This window comes from Trichomycterus rosablanca, chromosome 14 (genome assembly GCF_030014385.1).
Source record: "Trichomycterus rosablanca isolate fTriRos1 chromosome 14, fTriRos1.hap1, whole genome shotgun sequence".
In the NCBI taxonomy this organism is placed as follows: Eukaryota; Metazoa; Chordata; class Actinopteri; order Siluriformes; family Trichomycteridae; genus Trichomycterus; species Trichomycterus rosablanca.
In genome coordinates, this window is record NC_086001.1 from 24,026,201 (window position 1) to 24,053,042 (window position 26,842).

The 26,842-nt window shown below is 41.3% G+C and overlaps 2 protein-coding genes, 1 non-coding gene and 1 pseudogene across 3 annotated transcripts; 2 read left to right on the forward strand and 2 right to left on the reverse strand.

Annotated features, from left to right (window-relative positions):
* Window positions 1-2,417: 2,417 nt before the first annotated feature.
* Window positions 2,418-2,491, reverse strand: trnan-guu (transfer RNA asparagine (anticodon GUU)). Its single transcript has one exon. It is a non-coding gene; the product is annotated as a tRNA-Asn (tRNA).
* Window positions 2,492-8,067: 5,576 nt separating this feature from the next.
* LOC134326227 (putative protein MSS51 homolog, mitochondrial) lies at window positions 8,068-20,105 on the forward strand. The gene is made up of 7 exons (XM_063008406.1): window positions 8,068-8,346; window positions 8,438-8,562; window positions 10,083-10,226; window positions 14,360-14,484; window positions 17,120-17,683; window positions 19,055-19,148; window positions 19,792-20,105. The coding sequence occupies exons 1-7, from the start codon at window positions 8,068-8,070 to the stop codon at window positions 19,979-19,981; spliced, it is 1,521 nt and encodes a 506-aa protein (XP_062864476.1). The 3' UTR covers window positions 19,982-20,105.
* A 2,309-nt stretch (window positions 20,106-22,414) lies between these two features.
* Window positions 22,415-25,599, forward strand: LOC134326229 (tripartite motif-containing protein 16-like; the record flags this gene model as incomplete). The annotated part of the gene is made up of 6 exons (XM_063008407.1): window positions 22,415-23,002; window positions 23,120-23,215; window positions 23,710-23,943; window positions 24,447-24,611; window positions 24,917-24,971; window positions 25,076-25,599. Coding segments are annotated over exons 1-6 (1,662 nt in total), but the record flags the coding sequence as incomplete, so codon positions are not given.
* Window positions 25,600-26,454: 855 nt separating this feature from the next.
* Window positions 26,455-26,563, reverse strand: LOC134327223 (5S ribosomal RNA; annotated as a pseudogene).
* Window positions 26,564-26,842: the final 279 nt, after the last annotated feature.

The window sequence follows — 26,842 nt, forward strand, 5'->3', positions numbered from 1 at the left end:
GAGGAACTGCTTGGAAAAACGTCTAAAGGCCTACAGTCTGCTGTTCAACTCCAAACATGCCATTATTTCAATTTGCTGAACTTAATGACCCTTCTGTAAATGGTTTAATGTGCACACTGCTGCTACTGGCTTGTTTTTCTTTTCTACAATGTAAGTTCATACCTTCAGGTTCATGTTATTTGAGGTCTGTGTTTTGTTCATTCATATGAATGCTGTGTACTTTGGTCAGTGGAAGTAGTTTTATAGCTTTATAAAAACATTGCACTTACTTACTATTTCCATTCTTGCAGGAGTGTGGGTTTACCTTCCACTTCAATAGTGAGGCGTGTCCAGCCCTGCTACACAAACTGTCATTTTTATTCCTGTTAAAAACTTTAGCTTAGTTAAAGCAAATAAAGACACATTTAAAATATTCATCTTTTATTACAGGTTTAAAGTTGCATAAAACAAATGTTTGTACAAATAATATAAAACCAAAGTACAAAATAAACATTTCACTTATTTTAATTTATTTTTATTTCTAGCACCACTAGATGGCGACGATGACTGTACAACATTTTAATCTTCACTTTAAAAGTCAGTTGAATGTGTTTTACTGTAGTAAGAATGAAAGTATGAGCTGATCTTTGTCTCATTGTGTAGCTTTGATGAAGAAAAAGCCGCTGGGTCAGTGTGTAACAGGAGGTTTGGAGTGAAGGTGGGTGTGTGTGGATAAAAGCTTCCAGCACCTGGTATTCCCAGGCAGTCTCCCATCCAAGTACTAACCAGGCCCGACCCTGCTTAGCTTCCGAGATCAGACGAGATTTTGATAAATATTCAAGAAAAGAAGAAATCAGGAAAGGGGGCAAATACTTTTTCACAGCTCTGAATAAATGGTGGTTAATAAATTGAAAAAGAAAATCTTCATAAATGTATCACTGCCTCACAGATTCTAAAATCACTCAAACAGTTTAATGTTACACTTTCATGTAAATTTCACATTCAATATTTAAATCTGACAGTTTTGATCCTGAATCAACCCAAAACCCCGGGTGAAGGAGCTGAGTCAATGTGGTCTGAACTCTGTGGAGGAGCTTCATTGTATCAGAGACGCTGTAGAAGGACAGAGTTCCTGCTTCATAATCCACATACACTCCTATTCTAGAGGAACTCGGCATTATGGGAATTTTAGTCTCTTTGTTATTGTGCCAGAATGAAAAGCTGGATGAAGAACAAAACAAACTCCAGGACTGATCATTATGTCCAAATACACACTCATAACCACGTCCCTTCCTGCTGATGCTTTTATATGACACTGCAATATAAACCCCATCATTCCCACTTAACTCAACCTCCCAGTAACAGCGTCCACTCACACTCTCTCTACACACAACCTGAGGCCAATAATCAAATCTATCTGGATGATCAGGATACGACTGTAATGTTCTACTGCAGGTCACCACTTTGTTCTCCTCAGACAGACGGAGGAATTTATTTACTGTGTTTGGATCCAGTGTGAACCAACAAACATCTGGAGATGAAACACAAAATAAACCAATTAACTTAGAAGAGAGAGAGTGTGTGTACAGTGTGTGTGTGTGTGTGTGTGTCCTTGTTGTTAGATGTAAAATGTTCATGTTGGTGGATTTGATTGTTTTGTTTGATGTTTGAGTAGCGAAGCATTTTGGAGACAATGGAACACTGAGGGCTTGAACTCACCTTCATCTGGTATCTTCTCACACTGCTCTTTCCAGAATTCTTCTACTTTCTTTCTCAGCTGAGAGACAGACTTTGTAACATCATCAAATGAGAGGAAAGGACTGATTGTGATGGCGGCTGATTCTGCAGATCCAGCAGGAGCCGAGAGAGACTGAAAATTCAAGACGATGATGAATCACAAATGATGGATGACAGACATGAAGCACAGAGCGATGTTTCTCCAAATAACATTAACTGTATTTAATGATCTTTTGGGAAAGCTGATTCTGAGGTTTAAAGCATAATGGAGCGGGTTCAGTAATTGTGTAGTAGTTTAAAAGCGACAGTAAGTCTGTGTCTGTTTCTGTTACTTATTCTGAATTTTTTTCATTTGTAAACTGTGAATTAGTTCTTAATCTGGTCGTGATGTTAGTGAATCAAGGTGCTGCTTAAGCCTGGCTGGCTCAGTCGGTAGAGCATGAGACTCTTATTCTCAGGGTTGTGGTTTCGAGCCCCACGTTTTCGCGGGTATCTTCATTTAACATCTACTGAAACCAAAAGGACGTTCTTCCACTTCGTACAGCCGGTCTCCGGTGACTTATCAGGTGGATATTTGTGCTTGTAGGACTGTTGTTTACTGGATGTTTTCAGTTACTTATTTCCACTATTCTGTGCGACTACACGTTGTTGTGTCTCATATCCATTTGATCAACAGGCATGATTGGGCAATAAAAGGCACTCGTCCCTGGGTGGGCTCGAACCACCAACCTTTCGGTTAACAGCCGAACGCGCTAACCGATTGCACCACAGAGACACACGCACAGCGCTTTCATTAGACAGTATACATGGGTTTACAGAAGGGTAATTAAGTTTGGCAAATTGAAATAATGGCATGTTTCTGACTTGAATGAGAGGGGCATTAAAAAGATCTCACACTTGTCAAAGACAACGTTTGAAGCCCAGGACAATAGTACCTGCTAGTTAGAGAAGGTTCACTTGTTTGTGTGAGTGGCCGTGCAGGGATCAAACCCGAGACCTTGGCGTTATTAGCACCACACTCTAACCAACTGAGCTAACCAGCCAGTGGTCAAGGGTAGGGCAGAACAGATCTTCGTGTAAGATGACTGAGGTTCATATATTTTTCTTTTAAGAATAAATAAAAGCTGATGCTTTTAACCTCATACTTTCCTAATACTTTTATTCTACACGGTCTCAATTTATTTTAGTCTTCTGCCATGTGCAGTACAATAATTCACTAAATTACACAGCAGTTCTCTTTATTTATTTATTTATTTTGCCATTGATGAAATTGATTGTAAGCATTTATAAAGATCACGCCACGTTCTTTAGGTGAAATGAAGCCAGAATTAAAGATGGCAGAAGAACAGGGTGGTATTTCTACTTTCATTGATTAAATTACTCAGATTTGAAAGTCCTGATATGCAGCACATGCTCACCTGACTCTCTCTCAGCCATGCTACCCTTAATCATTAAGGTGGGTGTGGCCAGTATGGGGATCGAACCTGTGACCTTGGCGTTATTAGCACCACGCTCTAACCAACTGAGCTAACCGGCCAGTTCATCTATTCTTTTTAGATCTTTGAACATAATTCTACACTCAGTGGTGTATAGTAAGTTTTCTTTTTTTTTTGAGTATTTGTACTTTACTGGAGTATAAACATTTTCGGTAACTTTTACTCCGATACATTTGCCGTACGCAGATTCTTCACTCGTAAAATAAAACGGCAAGTTTTTTTAAGCTAAATGATGTAAGATGTGTGACAAACTGCAAACAGGTGTAAATTAGATAATTAGTTAAGCACATTAATGCGCAGGTACAAACAAGTTCAGTCCAGATCCAACAAAGTTAGACATGTCAGATACAAGCATCATTATTCCACTTTACGACAAGATGGAAGCAGAAATTGCTACCGTGGAGTTGACAATAAAGAACACCCTTGGCCTATTTAAAAGAAATTCTTTTTTTTATGATGGAGAGAAAGATTCATCGTACCAGATGAAGTGCCTCTTGTGCTCACCTTAAGAAATATTGGCTTTTAAGGGTAGCTGTAGCCTAGTGGTTAAGATAATAGACTAGTCATCAGAGGGTTGCTGGTTCAAATCTCACTTCTCCCAGGTTGCAACTGTTGGGCCTTTGAGCAAGGCCCCTAACCCTTAATTGCTTAGACTGTATACCGTCACAACTGTAAGGGGGGGTGGGGGTATTGCAACTGGGGATGTATTCAGTTCACTGTCTTGTTCTGTTGTTTTTGCGCCCCCTTTCTGTAAATAGAAGCTTAGTAACTTTACAACGGAGAGAGTAAATGTCACACAGTACGGAACCATGCGATCAGCTGACATGGCGTTTTCCAGGGTGTGGGCGGTACACAAAATATGCACAAGGGAATCCCCAATCTCAACCATCTGACGCAATTTGGGAACAACTCCGTTGTAAACCACAACGTTGACTGCAGGGGGGCCTGAAATTATTTTTTGCACTGGGGCCCATGAGCTTCTAGTTATGCCACTGAACTGTTGTCTTGCGTTTTGTACTGATTTTATGAAAACTATACATGGGGGCCCACAACCAGCCGTAGCCCCTGGGTCCACAGGCAGGGTAAATCGGCTCTGGTTATAGGTTATTGTGATTTATCTTTGACTTGAATGTACAACAAGTTGGGGCAGTATAGAAAATGCAAATAAAACAGACACAGAGTTTCTTACATTTACACTGACTCTTATTCCACTGCAAATATAAAATCAAGATATTTCATGTTTTCTCTGGTCAACTTCATTTCAACTGTTAATATACATATACATTCCAAAAAGTTGGGACGGGGCAATGTACCTGTACTGTTGTGCACTTTGTGAAAACATGCACAAAGGGGAACATTACATATTGGTAAATGCTTTACCGTACCATTTTTTTTTTTTTTTGGGATGTGTTAAAGACCAACTTTTTCTGATTTGAAATTGTAGGCTAATGTTATTATTTAGTGACAACATTTGAAAACTAAAACAATGCAGTATTTCAGCAGTGGTACAAACCAGGGCTACATGATTCACATTATTAAAGTTAAAACTTAAAGACCATATTTGCCTGTCTACTGGGTTCAGATTTTTAGTATAGTCTAAATGAGTATTAAGTGCAACTGAATGCATAAAAACAGCTACTGTAAAATGGCTATACAATGCAATCTTAAAGGGCAAACATCCACACCAGAATTTTCAAAACGTCTAACTAGTTTTTTAAAAATATCAGTACAGACAAAGCCTGTTTACCTCACTTACAGTAAAGAAACTGTAGTAAATAACTGTTCCTACTGTCACTGCTTTTTGATTATTGATAGGGTGGTGGTTTGAAATGAGAGGTCATGCAGAATTCATGAAGAAGTGTATTTCCTTAGAAATGCTAAATACAGTATTTGGGCACTGGAAACAGGCTTCTTAACAAATTTTGCATTAATTTGTCATTTTTATACATCAAAAGACAGCACCCCATCAATAATAAATTAACATTCACTGTCTGGGGTGTCTAGTTTTTTCGTCCTATAGTTATTTAGGTAAACAGGCACAGGTTTGTTGTCAGACACTTTCAATAATATTATAAGCCTGTTGGTGACCAAAAAAACAAATGGTTTACAGTGTATGTGGCTTGCCCCATAGGATTACATTGTGAAGCAGTTCTGTGGTTGCTAGTTTTTGCATTCTAACTCTGTATTGGAGTGATTTGATTGTTTTTTTCCCTACATAAAAATGGAAACAAAAAGATAAGAAAATAGTGCCCATGTTTAAAATCCCAAAGTTTCCCTTTAACTTACTTGCAGGTGAAGACTGAGTAAAGGGTACAATGTTAAATAATGATTAATGGCTGTTGGTGTTGATTAGTAGCTTTTAAATTCTGTAATTAAAGATATGGTTACAAAGTGGCTTTCTGGCACCGTTTCAGAAAAGGCATGTACACCACCTTAAAAAATATGAGCTGACATGAGCTGAGAAAAAGAGTTTCGGAGACTCTCTCCACTAGCAGACAGACCAAATTAGTGAACACATGGACTGTCTCAGAGGTCTATTAACAAAGCTGTCATAAAGTGTGTGGTTCAAGGTCTCCAGCTATTCTGTGTCGTTAAACAAGAACCATTTAAAGATTTTGTGAAGGAACTGATGCCTAATGCAAAACTTTTGTCACTAGTGACCATAATGCCTCAAAGGAAATGAAGAAAGCAGTGACTTGAGACATGAGACAAGTTGACTATATCGCCACCACCACCAGCTGCTGGTCTGTCAATAGGCAGAGCTTCATTGGGGTTACTGCCCATTGGATTGACCCTGACAGTCTCAAAAGATGCTCGGCAGTATTAGGGTGCCTGCAGTAGCTGGTGAACGTATCCCGGGTTCCCGGCGAAGCAGGCGTTACAGAGCTCAGCAAACAAAGACCTTAAATACCAGGTCTTCTAATTAGGGCTGATCGCCCGCAGCTGTGGGCTGGCTTATTTAAGCCAGCTCTGCGCAGCAGCGGGCGTCGCACCTTTTGTTTTCTTTCCCTCAAGTGGCAGCTCGTCCACACTCCTTTCTTAGGACTAGGTGGTACCCCTGGTGGCACAAGGCCATTCGGGTGTGTAGACCGCAAGGTCGAGGTAGTTAGTCTTTTTAGAATTAGTGTGGTGCGTTGCCGTGCAGTCCTCGTGCTGCTATTGTTTTCACGCTTAGCATTTAGCACTAGCGGTTTCGATCAGCGCCAGGCTATAGCGCTTGTTGTAATCCCCGCTATAGTGCATTTAACTGTTATTGTCATTGGATTCCGGAGCAGCTGGGTGGCGACGCCGTTAAGCATTCGGTTGTACCGCCACCGTCCCTGGTTCGAATCCGCATCTATTAGCTTGCCTAACTGAACCTTTGCCTTTCTCTCTTTTGCAGATCGGTGCGCTTCCTCTGCTGCGACCCTCAGCGAAGTGTTCGCCGATCGCTATCTACCCTAGCCAACCGCTTTGCTGGGGCTAGTGTTCAGTGGGAGGTTATCTCCCCCCCACGTCAGCTCACTGTAGCGCCTTTAGCGCTTACACACATTTACATTTACATTTACATTTTCAGCATTTAGCAGACGCTTTTATCCAAAGCGACTTACACAATGAGCAATTGAGGGTTAAGGGCCTTGCTCAGGGACCCAACAGTGGCAACTTGGTGGTGGCGGGGCTTGAACCGGCAACCTTCTGTTTACTAGTCCAGTACCTTAACCACTGAGCTATCACTGGCTATCTCACCCGCGCTACAATAGCGTGGTGATATCGCGCCCAGCTCTCACCCAGATGACCGGGGTTCACGTCCAGCATTCTGTATTTTTTTCCCCTTTTCAGTTTTCGTTGCCTGCAGCACCAGCGGCTTCCGTCGGAGTTTCCGATTGGTTTTGTTTTCTCATTTTTTCTGTTTTTATTTCATTTATCTTTAAAAAATACAATTATTTTTTTAAATTTATAATCTGTAAGGTTTGCTGCGGCGCTGGTTGGACCACTGTTTGTTCCCGGCGTTGCAGCAATTACAGAGCCACGAGAACAAAAGCCCTTAAATTGGAAGCCATCCAATTAAGGCTGACGACCTGCAGCTGTACATGCCTATTTAAGTAGGTACGGCGCAGCCGCAGGTTGTCGTGCCTTCTGTTTAACTCTGTTCATTTTCTGTTTTGTTTTATTTGGTTTGGTTTGGCTTCCTTTATTTTAAGCTGGCCACTTATGGTCCAGGGATTGGCTGCATTCCAGCTGTGGCTGACGACCAAGCCATCCCTCGACCCGAACTTTGTACAGGCAAGTTCGCTATTCCTTTTTTCTTAATCTGATTGGTTCCTTTCCAGCTACGGCTGATGACGAAGCAGACGGGCTTCCCGATCTTCCCCGAGCTGCGCCGAGGCGAGCTCGGTTTTCTCTCGCATCAAGGCGAGCTCGGTTTTCTCTTGCATTTCCCAGGGATTGGCTGCATTCCAGCTGCGGCTGATGACCAAGCCATCCCTCTATTCTAGTTCCATACAGATTGGCTCCATTCCCGCTACGGCGGATGAGAAAGCCATCTGGCTCTTCGGACTGTGCACACGCGCGTTCGGCATTTCTCTCTTTTCCAACAGATAGGCTCTGGAGCTGCAGTACGGAGCGTGGCGGCCTCGCAGTTGGCGATAGGAGTTCGCGACTCACTGGGGGGTTTGTGGTTTATGTTGTGTATCTTTTGTTATTAATATCATTTTCTGTTATGTTAATAAAATAATTTATTTAGTTATCTCCGCCTGAAGGGTCCTTTCTCTCCCCTCATGACATAATCTGCATATGAGTCCTCCTTTCTCCCACGTGACAGGCAGCCCTACACTGAGAGGTTCGCACACGTTTGATGTGTTGGCAAGTGCCCTAAATGACATCCAGAGTTCGAAATACGAGGCAAGATTCTGAGAACTACAATGGCTCGAACTTCATAAAAGCTTATCAAGTTTTTGGTGAAGATGAGAACAACAATGTAGTCAAATGTGATGGTGATGCATCTCAACCAGGAGAGGATGAAGAAGGGTATGAAGAATTGGAGTTTGTTGATTCAGCAGTCCTGAATGAGGATGATGGTTTTGAATTTCAATTCCCAAAGCACCTACTCAACCTAATAGCTACGACTGATGCCATGAAAGCAACATGCACCGAGGCATACAAAAAAGTGTACCATTCGAGTTTGGAACAAATGTGGAAGATCAACACGTGCAGCTGTAACTATTGCAGATGTTTGCTCCCTCCAGCTGCTGCGCCCTAATACTACCAGATGGAACTCTTTATTCCTAGCAGTGGAAAGACTTCTGAGGATAATCAAAGATAAGGGAGAGGGAGCTATCAGAGTCATCTGCACAGACTTAGAGGTTCCAATGTAAGTAAGAATTACGTATGTTTTATTATTTAATTGTAATGAAACATAATATTTCACTTTGTATCCCAACTTCCACTTAACATTGGTTCATTTTAGTGACTTATCCATCACTTTTTTAATGCAGTAAACTGGTTATATAGTAGGGATGGGAAATCCCAGGGATAGCCTGATACAATACTTGGTGCCTATTCAATTTGAGATTGCAAGTGTATAAATACTGCATTTGATATTTTTATTTTTTGTTACAATTATAAAACTCTGATCCATGTTCAAATCCCCTTTATCACTTACATGGTCAAAGCCAGAATTCTCCATACAATTGATTTAAAACATAAAATAATGAATGCACCATTACATACATTACATACATTTTATGTCCCCTTTATGTTAAATCCAGTAAATAACTGTGTTACTAGTTTGTTCTCTGAAGGAGATGTCTTTGTGTTAGTTCAGGGTTCATTTTGAATAAGATATATATAATATATATATATATATAAAATATATATGAATATTTAAGTAGTAGTAGTAGGTTGGTGACCCCTCGTATAATGAATCTGAATTGTTAATAAATGGTTTATCACGTATGTCAGATTAGTGCTGAATGTTTTTATACTCTCATGTTGTGTATCCCCTGAACCAGAAAGCCCCAGAGGCTTGTGGGTGGTGCAGTAGTAGGATCTATAAAAAGCAGGGTGAGTTCCCAGTGTGCTCATGAACTGAGGAATGAACCGGACAAATCATCTGATTAGGAATCAATTTGGTGATTTGAAGCTTTTGCGCGTGGTGGAAACTGGACTGATTCATAATGATGGACATGCACAGGTAAGAGACCACTATGGTGGATTATAAGTAAGTAACATGTCAGAGTAATCTGTAGTGTTGTAAGCACCTCAGTGTTTCATTAAAATAACTTTTTTACATTCTGTTTCTATATGAATGCTACGTTCATTACATACTTTATACCATCACATCATTTTTTTTGTAATGTTTTCCTAAAAAAATTTAACAGCAACATAAATATAAACTGATCTAATCTGATGATGGAGGTTTATAGCAGTCATGAATGATTTGTCATGCAGCTCTATGGAATGAAGACTCATATAATATGAGCTAAACATTTATATTAACAGAAAGTTCTGATGTTGATGTTGTAGTTGTTCATGTTTTTGTGAATTGTTGTGAGAGAAGAACATTAAACTCATGTTAAGATACATGAACCTCTGTTACTGACTAGAAGGAGCAGCTGCAGCTCCACCATGAGGCTTCTATGTTATTTATAGCTCCACGTGGAGGTCAAGAATGAGGAACAAAAAGCTCAAAATATCCCAACACACACACACACACACACACACACACACACACACACACACACACACACACACACACACACACACAATCCACAAGCTTATGCAAGTTCTATATGCAATACAATGTGCAGAAGTTATGCAATGTTTTACCTTATTATTTGCATTTTTGATTTTTGAGTAAAATTGTTATGATTCAACTTGTTTTTTCTGCAGTATGCTGGAGGGTGCAGACAGAACGTCGCTCATCTTCCACTCTCAGAAGGAAATGTTCCAGAAGATGGAGGAATCGTTTCAATTCTGTTGCAGATGTGGAAAACAGCCATCTCAAGCAGCAGATTCACTCAGACGCTGTGCAAGGTAAGAAGTAAAGATCTGTTCTGACTGGATGTGTTATAACTGTGTAATAACTCAGTGATTATAAACATGCTGAAGGATTTGTTCTGCTTTGTTTTAATGAATCCTCCTGATTGTTTCATATAATCAGCTAATTAAAACATGAATATTCTTAAGATTTTCTACAGATTTACTGGTGACTGTACAGGAGAAAGTAAAGCATCATATGGTGGCCTTAAAGTGTGAATCAGGGTTTAAATGCAGTCAAAGTGCACATGGACATGAGCATCAGATTTATTGCTGCTACTACACATCTCTCACTACTAATAATACTGTTCCAGATGTTCCGTCCAGTACCTTTTTGATCCACCTCCTGTCCATGCACATGAAGCCCTGTTATCCAAACTAATTAACTAATTTCATTGGGTTCATGTCTGTAAAACGAAACACTACAGTTCTTCATATGATGTCAGAACAACGATTTGTTTTTAGATGTTCAGGCAATATGACATTTTAACATTAATGTAAACGATAATGATCCCACCAAAGGCTTTAGCACAATGGGTGGTGTATGGGTGAGTGAATGATCGGGTCCTGTGTCTTAATAACTGCCCCCACAAAGCTCAGCTAAACCATTTAAACCATTTAGACATCAGTTCATCAGTAAGGCTTGTCAGTATTTGTGTTTATATGAACTATTAGAAAGCAGCCTGGAGACTTTAACCAGCAGTTAGCAGCAGATGAGCTCTACCATCTATACAGTCATGGACAATTCACCTCTCCAGTTCACCTTACTTGCACATCTTTGTACTGTGGGAGGACCACGCAGACACAGGGGAGAACATGCAAACTTCAAACAGAAAGGACCCAGACCACTCCACCTGGGAATCAAATCCAGAACCTTCTTACAGTAAGGTAACAGTGCTACGCAGCTCTAGTGAGAGATGTGTAATACCAGAGCAAAAAACGAAAAATCATCAGTTCACCTGATGTTCACAAGCACTGTGACTGGCCTATGACTATGCAGCCTGATACACAGAAGAGTTTGATGTACTGTGTACACATTCACCTGATTACCAGTATGAGCCTTCATCTCATCTGGAATCGATGAGTCTTGGCAGCCCAACACCCTGTCAGTGGTTCATAGATTTTTGCCTCATTGAAACACTATAGGAAGGGACTCACCACAGTTTCCTGTGAGCACCCCTTGCTGTTTAGGAAGTACTAGCCTTAATTATTTGACCATTAAGGACATCATTCAGGCTTCCCAAACCATCTACACTTAACATTTGTACTCTGAGTAACTACCATCAGCCCAACATTTAATAAATATACCTGACGGTGACATCCGTGATTATTACAGAATAGCAGAGATTCCCGCAGCGACTTCAGACTCGACTCAGACTCGACTCATGACTTATTTATATATATATATATATATATATATATATATATATATATATATATATATATATATATATATATATATATATATATATATATATACAGTGTATCACAAAAGTGAGTACACCCCTCACATTTCTGCAAATATTTTATTATATCTTTTCATGGGACAACACTATAGACATGAAACTTGGATATAACTTAGAGTAGTCAGTGTACAGCTTGTATAGCAGTGTAGATTTACTGTCTTCTGAAAATAACTCAACACACAGCCATTAATGTCTAAATAGCTGGCAACATAAGTGAGTACACCCCACAGTGAACATGTCCAAATTGTGCCCAAAGTGTCAATATTTTGTGTGACCACCATTATTATCCAGCACTGCCTTAACCCTCCTGGGCATGGAATTCACCAGAGCTGCACAGGTTGCTACTGGAATCCTCTTCCACTCCTCCATGATGACATCACGGAGCTGGTGGATGTTAGACACCTTGAACTCCTCCACCTTCCACTTGAGGATGCGCCACAGGTGCTCAATTGGGTTTAGTCCATCACCTTTACCTTCAGCTTCCTCAGCAAGGCAGTTGTCATCTTGGAGGTTGTGTTTGGGGTCGTTATCCTGTTGGAAAACTGCCATGAGGCCCAGTTTTCGAAGGGAGGGGATCATGCTCTGTTTCAGAATGTCACAGTACATGTTGGAATTCATGTTTCCCTCAATGAACTGCAGCTCCCCAGTGCCAGCAACCCTCATGCAGCCCAAGACCATGATGCTACCACCACCATGCTTGACTGTAGGCAAGATACAGTTGTCTTGGTACTTCTCACCAGGGCGCCGCCACACATGCTGGACACCATCTGAGCCAAACAAGTTCATCTTGGTCTCGTCAGACCACAGGGCATTCCCGTAATCCATGTTCTTGGACTGCTTGTCTTCAGCAAACTGTTTGCTGGCTTTCTTGTGCGTCAGCTTCCTTCTGGGATGACGACCATGCAGACTGAGTTGATGCAGTGTGCGGCGTATGGTCTGAGCACTGACAAGCTGACCTCCCACGTCTTCAACCTCTGCAGCAATGCTGGCAGCACTCATGTGTCTATTTTTTAAAGCCAACCTCTGGATATGACGCCGAACACGTGGACTCAACTTCTTTGGTCGACCCTGGCGAAGCCTGTTCCGAGTGGAACCTGTCCTGGAAAACCGCTGTATGACCTTGGCCACCATGCTGTAGCTCAGTTTCAGGGTGTTCGCAATCTTCTTATAGCCCAGGCCATCTTTGTGGAGAGCAACAATTCTATTTCTCACATCCTCAGGGAGTTCTTTGCCATGAGGTGCCATGTTGAATATCCAGTGGCCAGTATGAGAGAATTGTACCCAAAACACCAAATTTAACAGCCCTGCTCCCCATTTACACCTGGGACCTTGACACATGACACCAGGGAGGGACAACGACACATTTGGGCACAATTTGGACATGTTCACTGTGGGGTGTACTCACATATGTTGCCAGCTATTTAGACATTAATGGCTGTGTGTTGAGTTATTTTCAGAAGACAGTAAATCTACACTGCTAAATAAGCTGTACACTGACTACTCTAAGTTATATCCAAGTTTCATGTCTATAGTGTTGTCCCATGAAAAGATATAATGAAATATTTGCAGAAATGTGAGGGGTGTACTCACTTTTGTGATACACTGTATATATATAATAATTATTATTATTATAAATATTCTGCTCTCTAATAATGCTCTGGCTGTCTGAACCCGGCAACGCACGCAATGGGTAAATGTTCCGGCGTAGTGATAAAGCGTCACTCCCTACTCCCTAAACAGTTTGAAGTTCACTTCATTTAAACATTTGTTTCCACATCAAAACGGTGGAATACCCTACATAGTCCACTTCACAGGAACAACTGGGGTGAATGGAACACTCCTACAGAATTGGCACTAATGCTTGAAAGAGCGCTTTCTGAACCAATCAGACCTTCTGACTGTAATTGTTAGTAAGAAATGCATTTATTCAGTTTGCGTCACACAGATGACGTGGTAATAAAAAGCTTGATTGGCTTTCTAACGAGTTCCTGTTTTACTTCACAACCGGGAAAAGTTTGGAGGTTTTTAATTATAAGCACATTTACAAAATAACGGATTCTATTCCTAATGGGGCACACGCTTATAAATTTAATAGCATCTGGAAGAACATAAGCTCAGGTAAACAGTAGTTATGATTGTTTTTGCTGTGTTTTGGATTTTGGCCGCTGTGCCGTGATTTATCGTGCGCTTTTGTTTTGCAATGAAAACAAAACGTATCAGTTGAAGCTTTTAACTGGAACCCTTATGTTACAGAAATTACATTTATTTTCACAATGACGAGGAAAGTAAAGGCACAAAGTAAAACAGCTAAACACAGTCGCTAATCTGTAGTTTTTTATCTGAACTTACAGATTATTTGTTTATTTCTATGCTACATTTCCAACCTATGTTTTGTGTAGATTATATTGAATCGTGACTTGACTCTGATTCACAATTTTTGGGTTGGTCATAATGTTTTGGTTTAGCTGTGTAAATTCCCCAGACTGCTTTTCACCGATACATCATCCACTTCATAGTTTATGCCGCTTCCTTCTACATGATACAGACAAGATAATGTAGCTGGTCTAGTTTATATTGTCTCTTTCTTCTCCTATTAAATCATAGCCTGAAATCAATGACTGTTCCCCTGTTTGTATTTGATGTTCTACAATCTGGCTTTTGCAGGTGTTTGAATGTATATTACTGTAGTAAAGACTGTCAGAAGCAGGACTGGAGCACCCATAAGAAATATTGTTCAAAGTTGCGCATGGCTGCAGTAGATAGACTTGTCGAGTGGCTTATTTATCAAGGTATGATGATCAATAATAATTCAACACTGTACAAAACTAGTTTTCATTTTGCTTAAACCATCACTACCATATACAGTGTATCACAAAAGTGAGTACACCCCTCACATTTCTGCAAATATTTCATTATATCTTTTCATGGGACAACACTATAGACCGTTTCAAATGAATATTCATGAGTCCAGGAAGTGACGTAGATGTTCCTAAGACGCTTCCGCTTGGTGGTAAACAGCGCTCAGAACAATAGCGATTGACCACAACATCTGTCTCGCGTGTGTGAGTACACCCCTAAGAGACTACACCCCTAAATGTCCAAATTGAGCACTGCTTGTCATTTTCCCTCCAAAATGTCATGTGATTTGTTAGTGTTACTAGGTCTCAGGTGTGCATAGGGAGCAGGTGTGTTCAATTTAGTAGTACAGCTCTCACACTCTCTCATACTGGTCACTGAAAGTTCCAACATGGCACCTCATGGCAAAGAACTCTCTGAGGATCTTAAAAGACGAATTGTTGCGCTACATGAAGATGGCCAAGGCTACAAGAAGATTGCCAACACCCTGAAACTAAGCTGCAGCACAGTGGCCAAGATCATCCAGCGTTTTAAAAGAGCAGGGTCCACTCAGAACAGACCTCGCGTTGGTCGTCCAAAGAAGCTGAGTGCACGTGCTCAGCGTCACATCCAACTGCTGTCTTTGAAAGATAGGCGCAGGAGTGCTGTCAGCATTGCTGCAGAGATTGAAAAGGTGGGGGGTCAGCCTGTCAGTGCTCAGACCATACGCCGCACACTACATCAAATTGGTCTGCATGGCTGTCACCCCAGAAGGAAGCCTCTTCTGAAGTCTCTACACAAGAAAGCCCGCAAACAGTTAGCTGAAGACATGTCAACAAAGGACATGGATTACTGGAACCATGTCCTATGGTCTGATGAGACCAAGATTAATTTGTTTGGTTCAGATGGTCTCAAGCATGTGTGGCGGCAATCAGGTGAGGAGTACAAAGATAAGTGCGTCATGCCTACAGTCAAGCATGGTGGTGGGAATGCCATGGTCTGGGGCTGCATGAGTGCAGCAGGTGTTGGGGAGTTACATTTCATTGAGGGACACATGAACTCCAATATGTACTGTGAAATACTGAAGCAGAGCATGATCCCCTCCCTCCGGAAACTGGGTCGCAGGGCAGTGTTCCAGCATGATAATGACCCCAAACACACCTCTAAGACGACCACTGCTTTATTGAAGAGGCTGAGGGTAAAGGTGATGGACTGGCCAAGCATGTCTCCAGACCTAAACCCAATAGAACATCTTTGGCGCATCCTCAAGCGGAAGGTGGAGGAGCGCAAAGTCTCGAATATCCGCCAGCTCCGTGATGTCGTCATGGAGGAGTGGAAAAGCATTCCAGTGGCAACCTGTGAAGCTCTGGTAAACTCCATGCCCAGGAGAGTTAAGGCAGTTCTGGGAAATAATGGTGGCCACAAAAAATATTGACACTTCAGGAACTTTCACTAAGGGGTGTACTCACTTTTGTTGCCGGTGGTTTAGACATTAATGGCTGTATATTGAGTTATTTTGAGGGAAGAATAAATTTACACTGTTATATAAGCTGCACACAGACTACTTTTCATTGTGTCAAAGTGTCATTTTGTCAGTGTTGTCCCATGAAAATATATACTTAAATATCTGCAGAAATGTGAGGGGTGTACTCACTTTTGTGATACACTGTACATGTGTTAAAATTACACTGATCAGCCATAACATTAAAACCACCTCCTTGTTTCTACACTCACTGTCCATTTTATCAGCTCCACTTATACCATATAGAAGCACTTTGTAGTTCTACAATTACTGACTGTAGCCCATCTGTTTCTTTGCATGCTTTGTTAGCCCCCTTTCATGCTGTTCTTAAATGGTCAGGACCCCCATAGAGCAGGTATTATTTAGGTGGTGGATGATTCTCAGCACTGCAGTAACACTGAACACAGTGTGTGTTGTGCTGGTATGAGTGGATCAGACACAGCAGCGCTGCTGGAATGTTTAAATACCGTGTCCACTCACTGTCCACTCTATTAGACACTCCTACCTCGTAGATGTAAAGTCAGAGACAATCGCTCATCTATTGCTGCTGTTTGAGTCAGTCATCTTCTAGACCTTCATCAGTGGTCACAGGACGCTGCCCACAGGGCGCTGTTGGCTGGATATTTTTGGTTGGTGGACGATTCTCAGACCAGCAGTGACAGTGAGGTGTTTAAAAACTCCATCAGCGCTGCTGTGTCTGATCCACTCATACCAGCACAACACACACTAACACACCACCACCATTTTAGTGTCACTGCAGTACTGAGAATGATCCACCACCTAAATAATACCTGCTCTGTGGTGGTCCTGTGGGGGTCCTGACCATTGAAGAACAGCATGTAGAGAAACAGATGGACTACAGTCAGTAATGGTAGAACTACAAAGTGCTTCTATATGGGAAGTAAAGCTGATAAAAATTGACAGTGAGTGTAGAAACAAGGAGGTGGTTTTAATGTTATGGCTGATCAGCGTATAGGACCAATTTATTCTGATGACAAATAAATGACCATGTTTTTAAGTGGACGTGATTCACTAATCAATGCATTTTTATGTTTAACCCTCAATAGGAGACCTGCCCTTTCCCACAGAGGCGTGGTCTAAACCTCCTAAAGAGGTCCGATGCTGGGAGGACTGGCTTTCCATGCAAGGTGACCTTACAGCCCGACTGGAGCCCATCCTGTCTGGAAAAAACATGACAGACCTCTGGAGCAATGCCTGCAGGCCACGGCCACATGACGAGGAGCTTTGTGAATCGGTGTGTCGTGTGTGTAGTGAATTCTTTTCCCGTCCTCTGACGATAGGAATGGCGATGCAAATGGTCAATCTGAATCCCTACTCCCGACCCCTAACCGTCCATGTGGTGGGGGCAGGAAACACTGAGACCCTGGGGGCGAGGACCACCGACATGGATGAGCTAAGTCGCATGTTTCCCGGGCATCAGGGGCTGGAGGTGGTCATGGTGGGACCGGGAGTGGTGCAGGGACCCATTGTAAGGCCTCCTTTAAGGGGGTTTGGTCCCAGAGGTAGAGTCTACATTAGCGCCTACAAGGGACTTTACCACCAGTTCTGGGAGGAGCTTGTGGAGAAGGGAGAGGCAGCCAGACCAGATCTTGTGGTGGGATTTCACCCAGGTACTGAGAACTATTCATACTATTTAAAATGTGAACATACTAAATGCATCCTTTTTTTATTTCTCATATATCACATATCAAAGCTGGGCCTGACACACCGATCAGGCATAACATTATGTGTTGGCCCCCCTTTTGCTGCCAAAACAGCCCTGACTTGTCGAGGCATGGACTCCACTAGACCCCTGAAGGTGTGCTGTGGTATCTGGCACCAAGATGTCAGCAGCAGATCCTTTAACTTCTGTAAGGTGTGAGGTGTGGCCTCCATGGATCTGACTTGTTTGTCCAGCACATCACACAGATGCTCGATTGTATTGAGATCTGGGGAATTTGGAACCTCAAACTGGTGCTCCTCAAACCATTCCTAAAGCATTTCTGCTTTGTGCCAGAGGCCACAGATATCAGGGAACCGTCTCCATGAAAGGGTGAACATGGTCTGCAGCAATGCTTAGGTAGGTGGTACATGTCAGAGTAACATCCACATGGATGGCAGGACCCAAGGTTTCCCAGCAGAACATTGCCCAAAGAATCACACTGCCTCCGTCGGCTTGCCTTTTTCCCATAGTGCATCCTGGTGCCGTGTGTTTCCCAGGTAAGTGACGCACACGCACCCGGCCATCCACGTGATGTAAAAGAAAACATAATTCATCAGACCAGACCACCTTCTTCCATTGCTTCGTGGTCCAGGTCCGATGCTCACGTGCCCAACTTCTGCAGTGGACAGTGGTCAGCATGGGCACCCTGACTGGTCTGCGGCTATGCAGCCCTATACACAACAAACTGCAATGCACTGTGTATTCTGACACCTTTCTATCAGAACCAGCATTAACTTCTTCAGCAGTTGGCTGCCCATGACACTGTCGCCGGTTTACCACTGTAAACTGGAGCACTTTTGATAGATACTGACCACTGCAGACCGGGAACACCCCACAAGAGCTGCAGTTTTGGAGATGCTCTGACCCAGTCGTCTAGCCATCACAATTTGGCCCATGTCAAACTCACTCAGATCCTCACGCTCGCCCTTTTTCCTGCTTCTAACACATCAAGTTTGAGGATAAAATGTTCACTCGCTGCCTAATATATCCCACCCACTAACAGGTATCGTGATAAAGAGATAATCAGTGTTATTCACTTCACCTGTCAGTGCTCATAATGTTATGCCTCATTGGTGTATATTGTCTATTCACATCTGCCAGTTTAATGGTTTGGTTCTTAAACCAGGGTTTCAAATGTCTCAATAGTTTAATTCTTGGTAGTCATGAATTTAGAAGCAATAGTGAGCACAATTAGAGGTCTGTAATACTTGACACATTAGCCTAGGAGGTAGTACAGCAGATGACCCAACACTCTCTGTTGTTGTTGTTGTTGTTGCAGGGTTTGATTCTCATCAGGGAATGTCAGATGGCTGGTTACCAACACTGCTGCTGCTAAGAGATTACAATATACCCACCATGTTCACCATGAGCAAGTAAGAATAAAACACACATCTACAAAGCACACACATCTACAAATCTGAACACGTGGATTTACGCTAAACTGTGTCCTTTTTAATATGAACAAAACATAAGTCTTTATGTTGGTGTTTGACTTATGCTTGGAGACACAGCCAACCTTCTGGGACGGCATTATTTGTCACATTTATATGTTTTAGATCTCACATCTAGACACGGCTGGTTGTGCCACCCTTGGAAATAACTGAACAAATGCAGTCAAATGTTTGAAGGATGTGGATTTGAGATTTGCAGAGACATTATTGGCTCAACTACAACTGTAACACATCTGTACAAGCTCAGCTGGATTTAGGCAGTTTAAGTCATTCAGCATGGCAAATCATCTCAAGCTGTCAGAATGAATAACAAGTGCATGTGAACTGAGAGCTTTAGGTTTCTTCATACCTGTTTACTTGGATCAGAAGGTTGCTGGTTCTATGGTTGATTGGCTGCCCCATTGGTGTTGTGGCCCTTTCGCAGATTGTACCCTAGATTTTGACCCATGCTGGGCACGTGCTGTGCCACTTGGTGGTCGTCTCCGACTTGTTCTGGGTTTCCTCTCTGTACTTTTGCCCTCTTTAATAAATCATACATCGTTCTCTTCTTCTCTCTTTCTGTCAGTGATGAGGAGCTGCAGTACTCCCTGCAAATTCTGCTGGAGTTAGAGATGGACATTAAAGGTACTGGACCAAACCCATTCAGCTCCAAGAAACCTGAGCAGGTGCAGTCGAGTCCCAACAAGGAACCAAGCTACTGCAGTGCCTTTTACCTGACCTTCCAAGATCTGCTGGAGGACAAAGAGGAAGACTAGACTTAATCAGTATAGGATCTTTTGAGGTTAATAGAATAATTTGAATGGCCTCTCTGTACAATTTCAACCTTAATGTTGTGAGATTTCCTCTGGAATTATTTTGTACTGTGTTTACTTGTTTACATTTGGCTGATTATTAAAAGTTCTCACATGTGTAATGCTTATTTACAAGGACAAGATAGCAGGCAAAGTGCTACAGCAGGTAGTTTTATAAGTCTCTCACAGTTTTTGGGTTTAAGCTTCATGCCTTCAAATGATCATGTAACCCAAGTTCAGTGTGTGACCCCCACAGAGCAGTTTTTATTTAGGTGGTGCTGGTGTGTTAGTGCGTGTTGTGCTGGTATGAGTGGAGTTTTTAAATACCATGTCCACCCACTGTCCACTCTAATAGACACTCCTACCTAGTCGATCCACCTTGTAAATGTAAAGTCAGAGACGATCGCTCATCTATTGCTGCTGTTTGAGTCAATCATCTTCTAGACCTACATCAGTGGTCACAGGATGCTGCCCACGGGGCGCTGTGGGCTGGATATTTTTGGTTGGTGGATGATTCTCAAGCAGTGACAATGAGCTGTTTAAAAACTCCACTCAAACCAGCACAACACACACTAACACACCAGCACCACCTAAATAAAACCTGCTATGTGGGGGTCCTGACCATTGAAGAAGAGGGTGAAAGGGGTAACAAAGCATGTAAAGAAACAGATGGACTACAGTCAGTAATTGTAGAACTACAAAGTGCTTCTATATGGTAAGTGGAGCTGATAAAATAGATCAACTGGAACTTTAACAAACTTGCCTGGACGAGGACCCAAGATTGTTTTGCCCTTACACACAATGCAGTGAATGGTAACTCTGAAAAAACCTTCAAGGATCACTGTTGGAGGTTTACAAAAACAATGCATCATTTTAATGGACTTTGCTAGATCTAACTGACTGTATTCTGTGAGTTTTTCCTAAAATTAATTTACTACAATAAAGTTTTTTGAAGTAAATTGAGGTAAATATACGTGCTTATTGTACATTTGATTACTGCAACATGTTCCCAAAAAGTTGGGACATGGGTATGTCTTATAACATCATTCTGTAATGATGTGGGAACAGAGGACACACACTATAGTGATTGTGAACGTGGATTTTCTCCTCTATTATTAAACACCACTGGTTTATGGATGATCTGGTTTAGTTTATTGGTTTTGTGTGTATAAGAGATAAATATTTTATTGACGGGGGTAATTACATTGTGTAAATGATTGTGAGTGTTATTACATCCTACATTCTGATACTGTTGGCATGTCTTTGTAAAACAGCTTATGATTGAACCCTCATCCTCACAATCTGTAAGATGCTGGGTGGATGTACACAGTGGGGCGGGATAGGGGGGGGTTGTACTGTTGTACAGAGGTTGGGCTTACTGTGTTTTATGATTATGGTTGATGGTTTTTGTTTGTTTCCTTTTTCTTACAGCATCAACAGTTTTACTTAATATATAAATACTGAAGCAATGAGGAGTTCCAGTGGTTATTACAAGATCTAATCATCCTTTACTACACACGGTTATTAAGACTGAACAACATTTTGCAAAACTCGATTGTCTTTCTAAACCAGCCTAAACCAAACCATCAGGAATATGTTGTTAGACTGCTCCCCCTTTTCCAGCTCCTATGTCATTATTTATTATTACCTGTTATTTATTATTTATAAATTATTTATTAGTTTTCAATACAACATCACAACGGCAAGAACAAGGTGTTTTGTAAGGTGTTGCAGGCAGCAATGACGACTTTTCTGATACATGGTTAAGAAAAGGTGGAATACAGATGATTTGTTGTGATGTTTTTGTACCAAATGCAGGTGAAAGAGGATCAGCAGCAGCAGCTGAGCGGTGCGTGTGGTTCTCGGTGTGTTTTGAAGAAGATCAGCTGATTCTTTCATTCTTACTATAGTAAAACACTTATTTTGTTCAACAGAAAACATGATGCTGAGGTAATGACAAAACCTGCAACAAAGGTGAAGTTACAAAAGTTTAAAGAGTTGAATTTTGGAAAGTAACATGTTGAAATATGTGATGCATGTAATATGAGAGCACGTTGGGGGTGTCAACGTAAGTGCTAGTTTAGAATTAGTGCACTTAAGGTATGCTCCCAAGTTATATTGGGACGGTACCTGTCATGTGAGTGTTATGTAATGTACATAAATATAACCTGTTCTGTTAGAGTGCGGATCTGTTCAGTGTCTGTGTTTGTAGTTTTGTTGATAATTTAAGTTGATGAACGCAGGTGAGTTTATACATTTCCACACTTCTGTACATTAATGTATAAAGTAACTTTATGAACTTTTTTTGAACATGACGCTCACAAACTAAACCAAGAAGTTTGAGCTGCCGTAAATAACTTGCTGTGTTTTTTGGTGTTTCTGTTTACATGTAGAAAAATGGCTGAGTCCAAAATTTCAGTAACTCAGGACGAGTTCAGCTGTTCAGTCTGTCTGGAAACACTGAAGGATCCTGTAACTATTCTATGTGGACACAGTTTCTGTATGGTGTGTATTAATAACTGCTGGGATCAGGAGGATGATAAAGAAACATACAGCTGTCCACAGTGTAGACAAACCTTCACTCCAAGACCTGTTGTGAGGAAAAACATTATTCTGGCTAAAGTTGTAGAGGACCTGAGGAAAAAAGAATCCCAGGGTTCCCTTCCTTCTGGACCTGCTGGACCTGATGATGTGGATTGTGATTTCTGTACAGAGAGAAAATCCAAAGCAGTAAAATCCTGTCTGGTGTGTTTGGCCTCTTTCTGTGAAACTCACTTTCAGCCTCATTATCAAATTCCTGCTTATAGGAATCACAAGCTGGTTAAAGCCTCCAGGCAACTCCAGGACCAGATATGCTCTCAGCATAATAAACTGCTGGAGGTTTACTGTCGTACTGATCAGCAGTGTATCTGCATGATGTGTACCATGGATGATCATAAAGGACATGATACAATATCAGCTGCAGCAGAAAAAACTGAGAAACAGGTAAAAATATTATACAGCTTTCTTTAACAAGTAACAAGTCATTAGCATTTACACTGACGTTGTTTATGTGGTGCTCGTACACAATAGAAGTAAATTCTGAATTGTTATTCTGTGTAGAAGCAGCTGCTGGAGATCCAGAGAAAATTCCAGGAGAAAATCCAGAACAGAGAGAGGGAACTTTGTGAGCTGATAAACGCTGTGGAGTCTTACAAGGTAAGTTGTATAAACAGAAAAGCTCTCAGGATCAGTCCGACTCTCCTCCATTAAACCAATCTCCATTAAAAATTACATATTTTACAGGTAACTTTGCAAGTGGAGGAGCATTTTTGTTCATTAATTCAAAATAAAAATGTTCGCCTGGTTAGTTGGTGATTGATGCTGTACAACAATTCTGAGGTTGTGCTAATAATTATGAGGGTGATAAAATCAGATTAGGACTTTGACTGGGCCACCCAAAAAGATTGATTGTTGCTTTGGATCAAGATGCTTAAACATAAATGACTGTATAAGATTTCTGCTAAACACTTGAGAATGTGGACATGATGATGATGGTAACATTTTCAAGGGTATGAAAAATCAAGCCATTTAGCACCATCACCAAGCTATAAGTGATGAAAGTCTTAGTCTGGCCAGTAGCTACATATGAATGTGAAGGATGGACAAATATCTGAGTGAGAATCATTTCCTCTTTCTGACTTTTCTAACAGTGTTCTGCACAGACAGCAGTGAAGAACATTGAGAGGATCTGTACTGAACTAATCAATTCAATTAACAGAAGATGCTCTGAGCTAAAAGATCTGATCAGAGATCGAGAGACAGCAGAAGTAAGTCGAGCTGAAAAAGTCCTGAAGCAGGTGGAGCAGCAGATTGTAGAGCTGAAGAGGAAAGATGCTGAACTGGAGCAGCTTTCACACACAGAGGATCCCGTCCATTTCCTCCAGGTAACAGATCTAAAAATAATTATAGTATTGCTGCACCAGTCCATGTAATAAATTACAGAGGTACCTTGTAACTTGTCTTCCCCTAAACTCAAAATCTTTGAAACTTGATGCCTTTTGTTGAGAAATTTGTTCCCTTAAACCTTACAATGTTGGGGAGAGTCGGAAATGCAACAGAAACCACTTCACAAGCAAAGCATCCTGTGCTGTTCTCCCAGAAGTCTCCTTTTTATAGGCGTTTCCCTTTGGTGGTTGCTTTTGCGCATCTTCGTGCATCTTCCACAAATCTGTAACATAGGGAAAACCCCCCCTACACAAAACACATTATGACCCATAAAGTCGTAACACTCAGGGTTCTGAGAAATCAGAATCAGCTTTTCCGAGAGATCATTAAATACTGTTAATGTTATTAGGAGAAACTTCACTCTGTGCTTCATGTCTGTCGTCCATCATTTGTGATTCATCATCATCTTGTTTCTCTGTGAACATTATTTGTCTGGATGTAGAATTTTCAGTCTCTCTCGGCTCCTGCTGGATCTGCAGAATACGCCGCCATTACAATCAGCCCTTTCCTCTCATTTGATGATGTTACAAAGTCTGTATCTCAGCTGAGAGAGAAAGTAGAGGAATTCTGGAAAGAGCAGTGTGAGACGATACCAGATGAAGTTCAAGCCCTCAGTGTTCCATTGTCTCCAAAATGCTTCGGTACTAAAACATCCAACAAAACAATCAAATCCACCAACATGAACATTTTACATCTAACATCATTCATTTACTCATTAACCCAGTACTGCTCGTGGTCACAGTGAATTTAGGGTTAAATGAAATACACTCACACAGTTACTCAGACTTAAGGTCACTTTAGACAATCACTGGAAGAACATGCCAAACTTCTTACTGGCTGTACCTGCAACAGTTTCTGGTGTAAATATTTACTGTGATTAGTGATTGTACTGTTACTCTTTCTGCAGTGAAGAAAGTCCGGATTACTTCACCTCCTAAACCTGAAATCAGAGAAGATTTTATACAATGTAAGTTTCTCACAAGGACACACACACACACACACACACACACACTGTACACACACACTCTCTCTCTTCTATGTTAATTGATTTATTTTGTGTTTCCTATCCAGATTTTTGTCAGTTCACACTGGATCCTAACACAGTAAATAAAATCCTCCGTCTGTCTAAGGAGAACAAAGTGATGACCTGCAGTAGAACATTACAGTCGTATCCTGATCATCCAGATAGATTTGATGTTTACCCCCAGGTTCTGTGTAGAGAGCGTGTGAGTGGACGCTGTTACTGGGAGGTTGAGTGGAGTGGGGATTATGCGGTTTATATTGCAGTGTCCTATAAAAGCATCAGCAGGAAGGGAGATGGTTATGAGTGTGTGTTTGGAGGTAATGATCAGTCCTGGAGTTTGTACTGTTCTCCATCCAGATTTTCATTCTGGCACAATAAGAAAAAGACTGAAATTCCCATAATGCAGAGTTCCTCTAGAATAGGAGTGTATGTGGATTATGAAGCAGGAACTCTGTCCTTCTACAGCGTCTCTGATACAATGAAGCTCATCCACAGAGTTCAGACCACGTTCACTCAGATCCTCTACCCGGGGTTTAGAGTTGATAATAAATCAAAAGTGAAACTGTCAGATTTAATAAATGAAATGTAAAATTTACATGAAAGTGTAACATTAAACTGTTTGAGTGATTTTAGAATCTGTAAGACAGTGACACATTTATGAAGATTTTCTTTTTCAATTTATTAACCACCATTTATTCAGTGCTGTGAAAAAGTATTTACCCCCTTTCCCGATTTCTTCTTGTACATTTCAAAAGGGTAAATATGATACTTCTTTCTTCTTCTTTATATGAATGTTGGTCATTTCAGCAGTAGCGAGCGCTTATGAGCAGTAATAACTGAGAGACGTTTGGTGTTTCTAGGTTGTTTAGTACATTAAGCCACATGAGGTGTTTTAGTCTCCTGCAGAAGCTGATTCTCACCTGATTTCTCCTGTGCTGTAAAACACAAGTTTAAAAGTGAAACCAGCACATGGTGAGGAATAATACAGCAGAACTTAGATACGTGTGGATGGTTTCAGAGGGGATTTGATTCTTTCACAGAAATAGTTATTTGCATTGTGGTACGTTCATTCAGCCTTCATCAGTTTATCTCTGCTCATTCAGCCTACAGCAGTTTGTCGCCCTCTTGTGGCACCTTTGGAGGGCGACATCACAATGATTTTTAAACATGGTCACAAGATCTCATATTTCCATATCATATTTCTTTTACACATACTCTAAATGTGTCATGAAGTTGTTATTATTATTTTTTTGTAATTTTTACAGTATAATTTCCTGTCGTACGAGCTTGGCGGTGAGTGTTTTACTGTAGTAAGAATGAAAGTATGAGCTGATCTTTGTCTCATTGTGTTGCTTTGATGAAGAAAAAGACGCTGGGTCAGTGTGTAACAGGAGGTTTGGAGTGAAGGTGGGTGTGTGTGGATAAAAGCTTACAGCACCTGGTATTCCTAGGCAGTCTCCCATCCAAGTACTAACCAGGCCCGATGCTGCTTAGCTTCCGAGATCAGGCGTTCTCAGGGTGGTGTGGCCGTAAGCGAGAGACGCTGTAAATAAGCTGCTTCTTATAGACGTCCATCGTTTAGCCTTTCACTTTGCTGTGTGTCGTCTTTTACTTTCTCTGTTCTACACGCAGCTTTTCAAATAAAAGATCCTGAAACAGAGACAAAACACACAGAGAACTACACACACCGATCAGCTGCTGCTGCTGATCCTCTTTCATCTGCATTTGGTACAAAAACACTACAACAAATCATCTGTATTCAACCTTTTCTTAACCATGTACCGGAAAAGTCGTCATTGCTGCCTGCAACACCT

Bases quoted from the DNA above. Each gene is read 5' to 3' on its own strand.
- LOC134326227 (XM_063008406.1), top strand. From the start codon at position 8,068: ATGACATCCAGAGTTCGAAATACGAGGCAAGATTCTGAGAACTACAAT. The intron at 8,347-8,437 runs GCATACAAAAAA...TGCTCCCTCCAG, and splicing joins TGAAAGCAACATGCACCGAG to CTGCTGCGCCCTAATACTAC. The intron at 8,563-10,082 runs GTAAGTAAGAAT...TTTTTTCTGCAG, and splicing joins ACAGACTTAGAGGTTCCAAT to TATGCTGGAGGGTGCAGACA.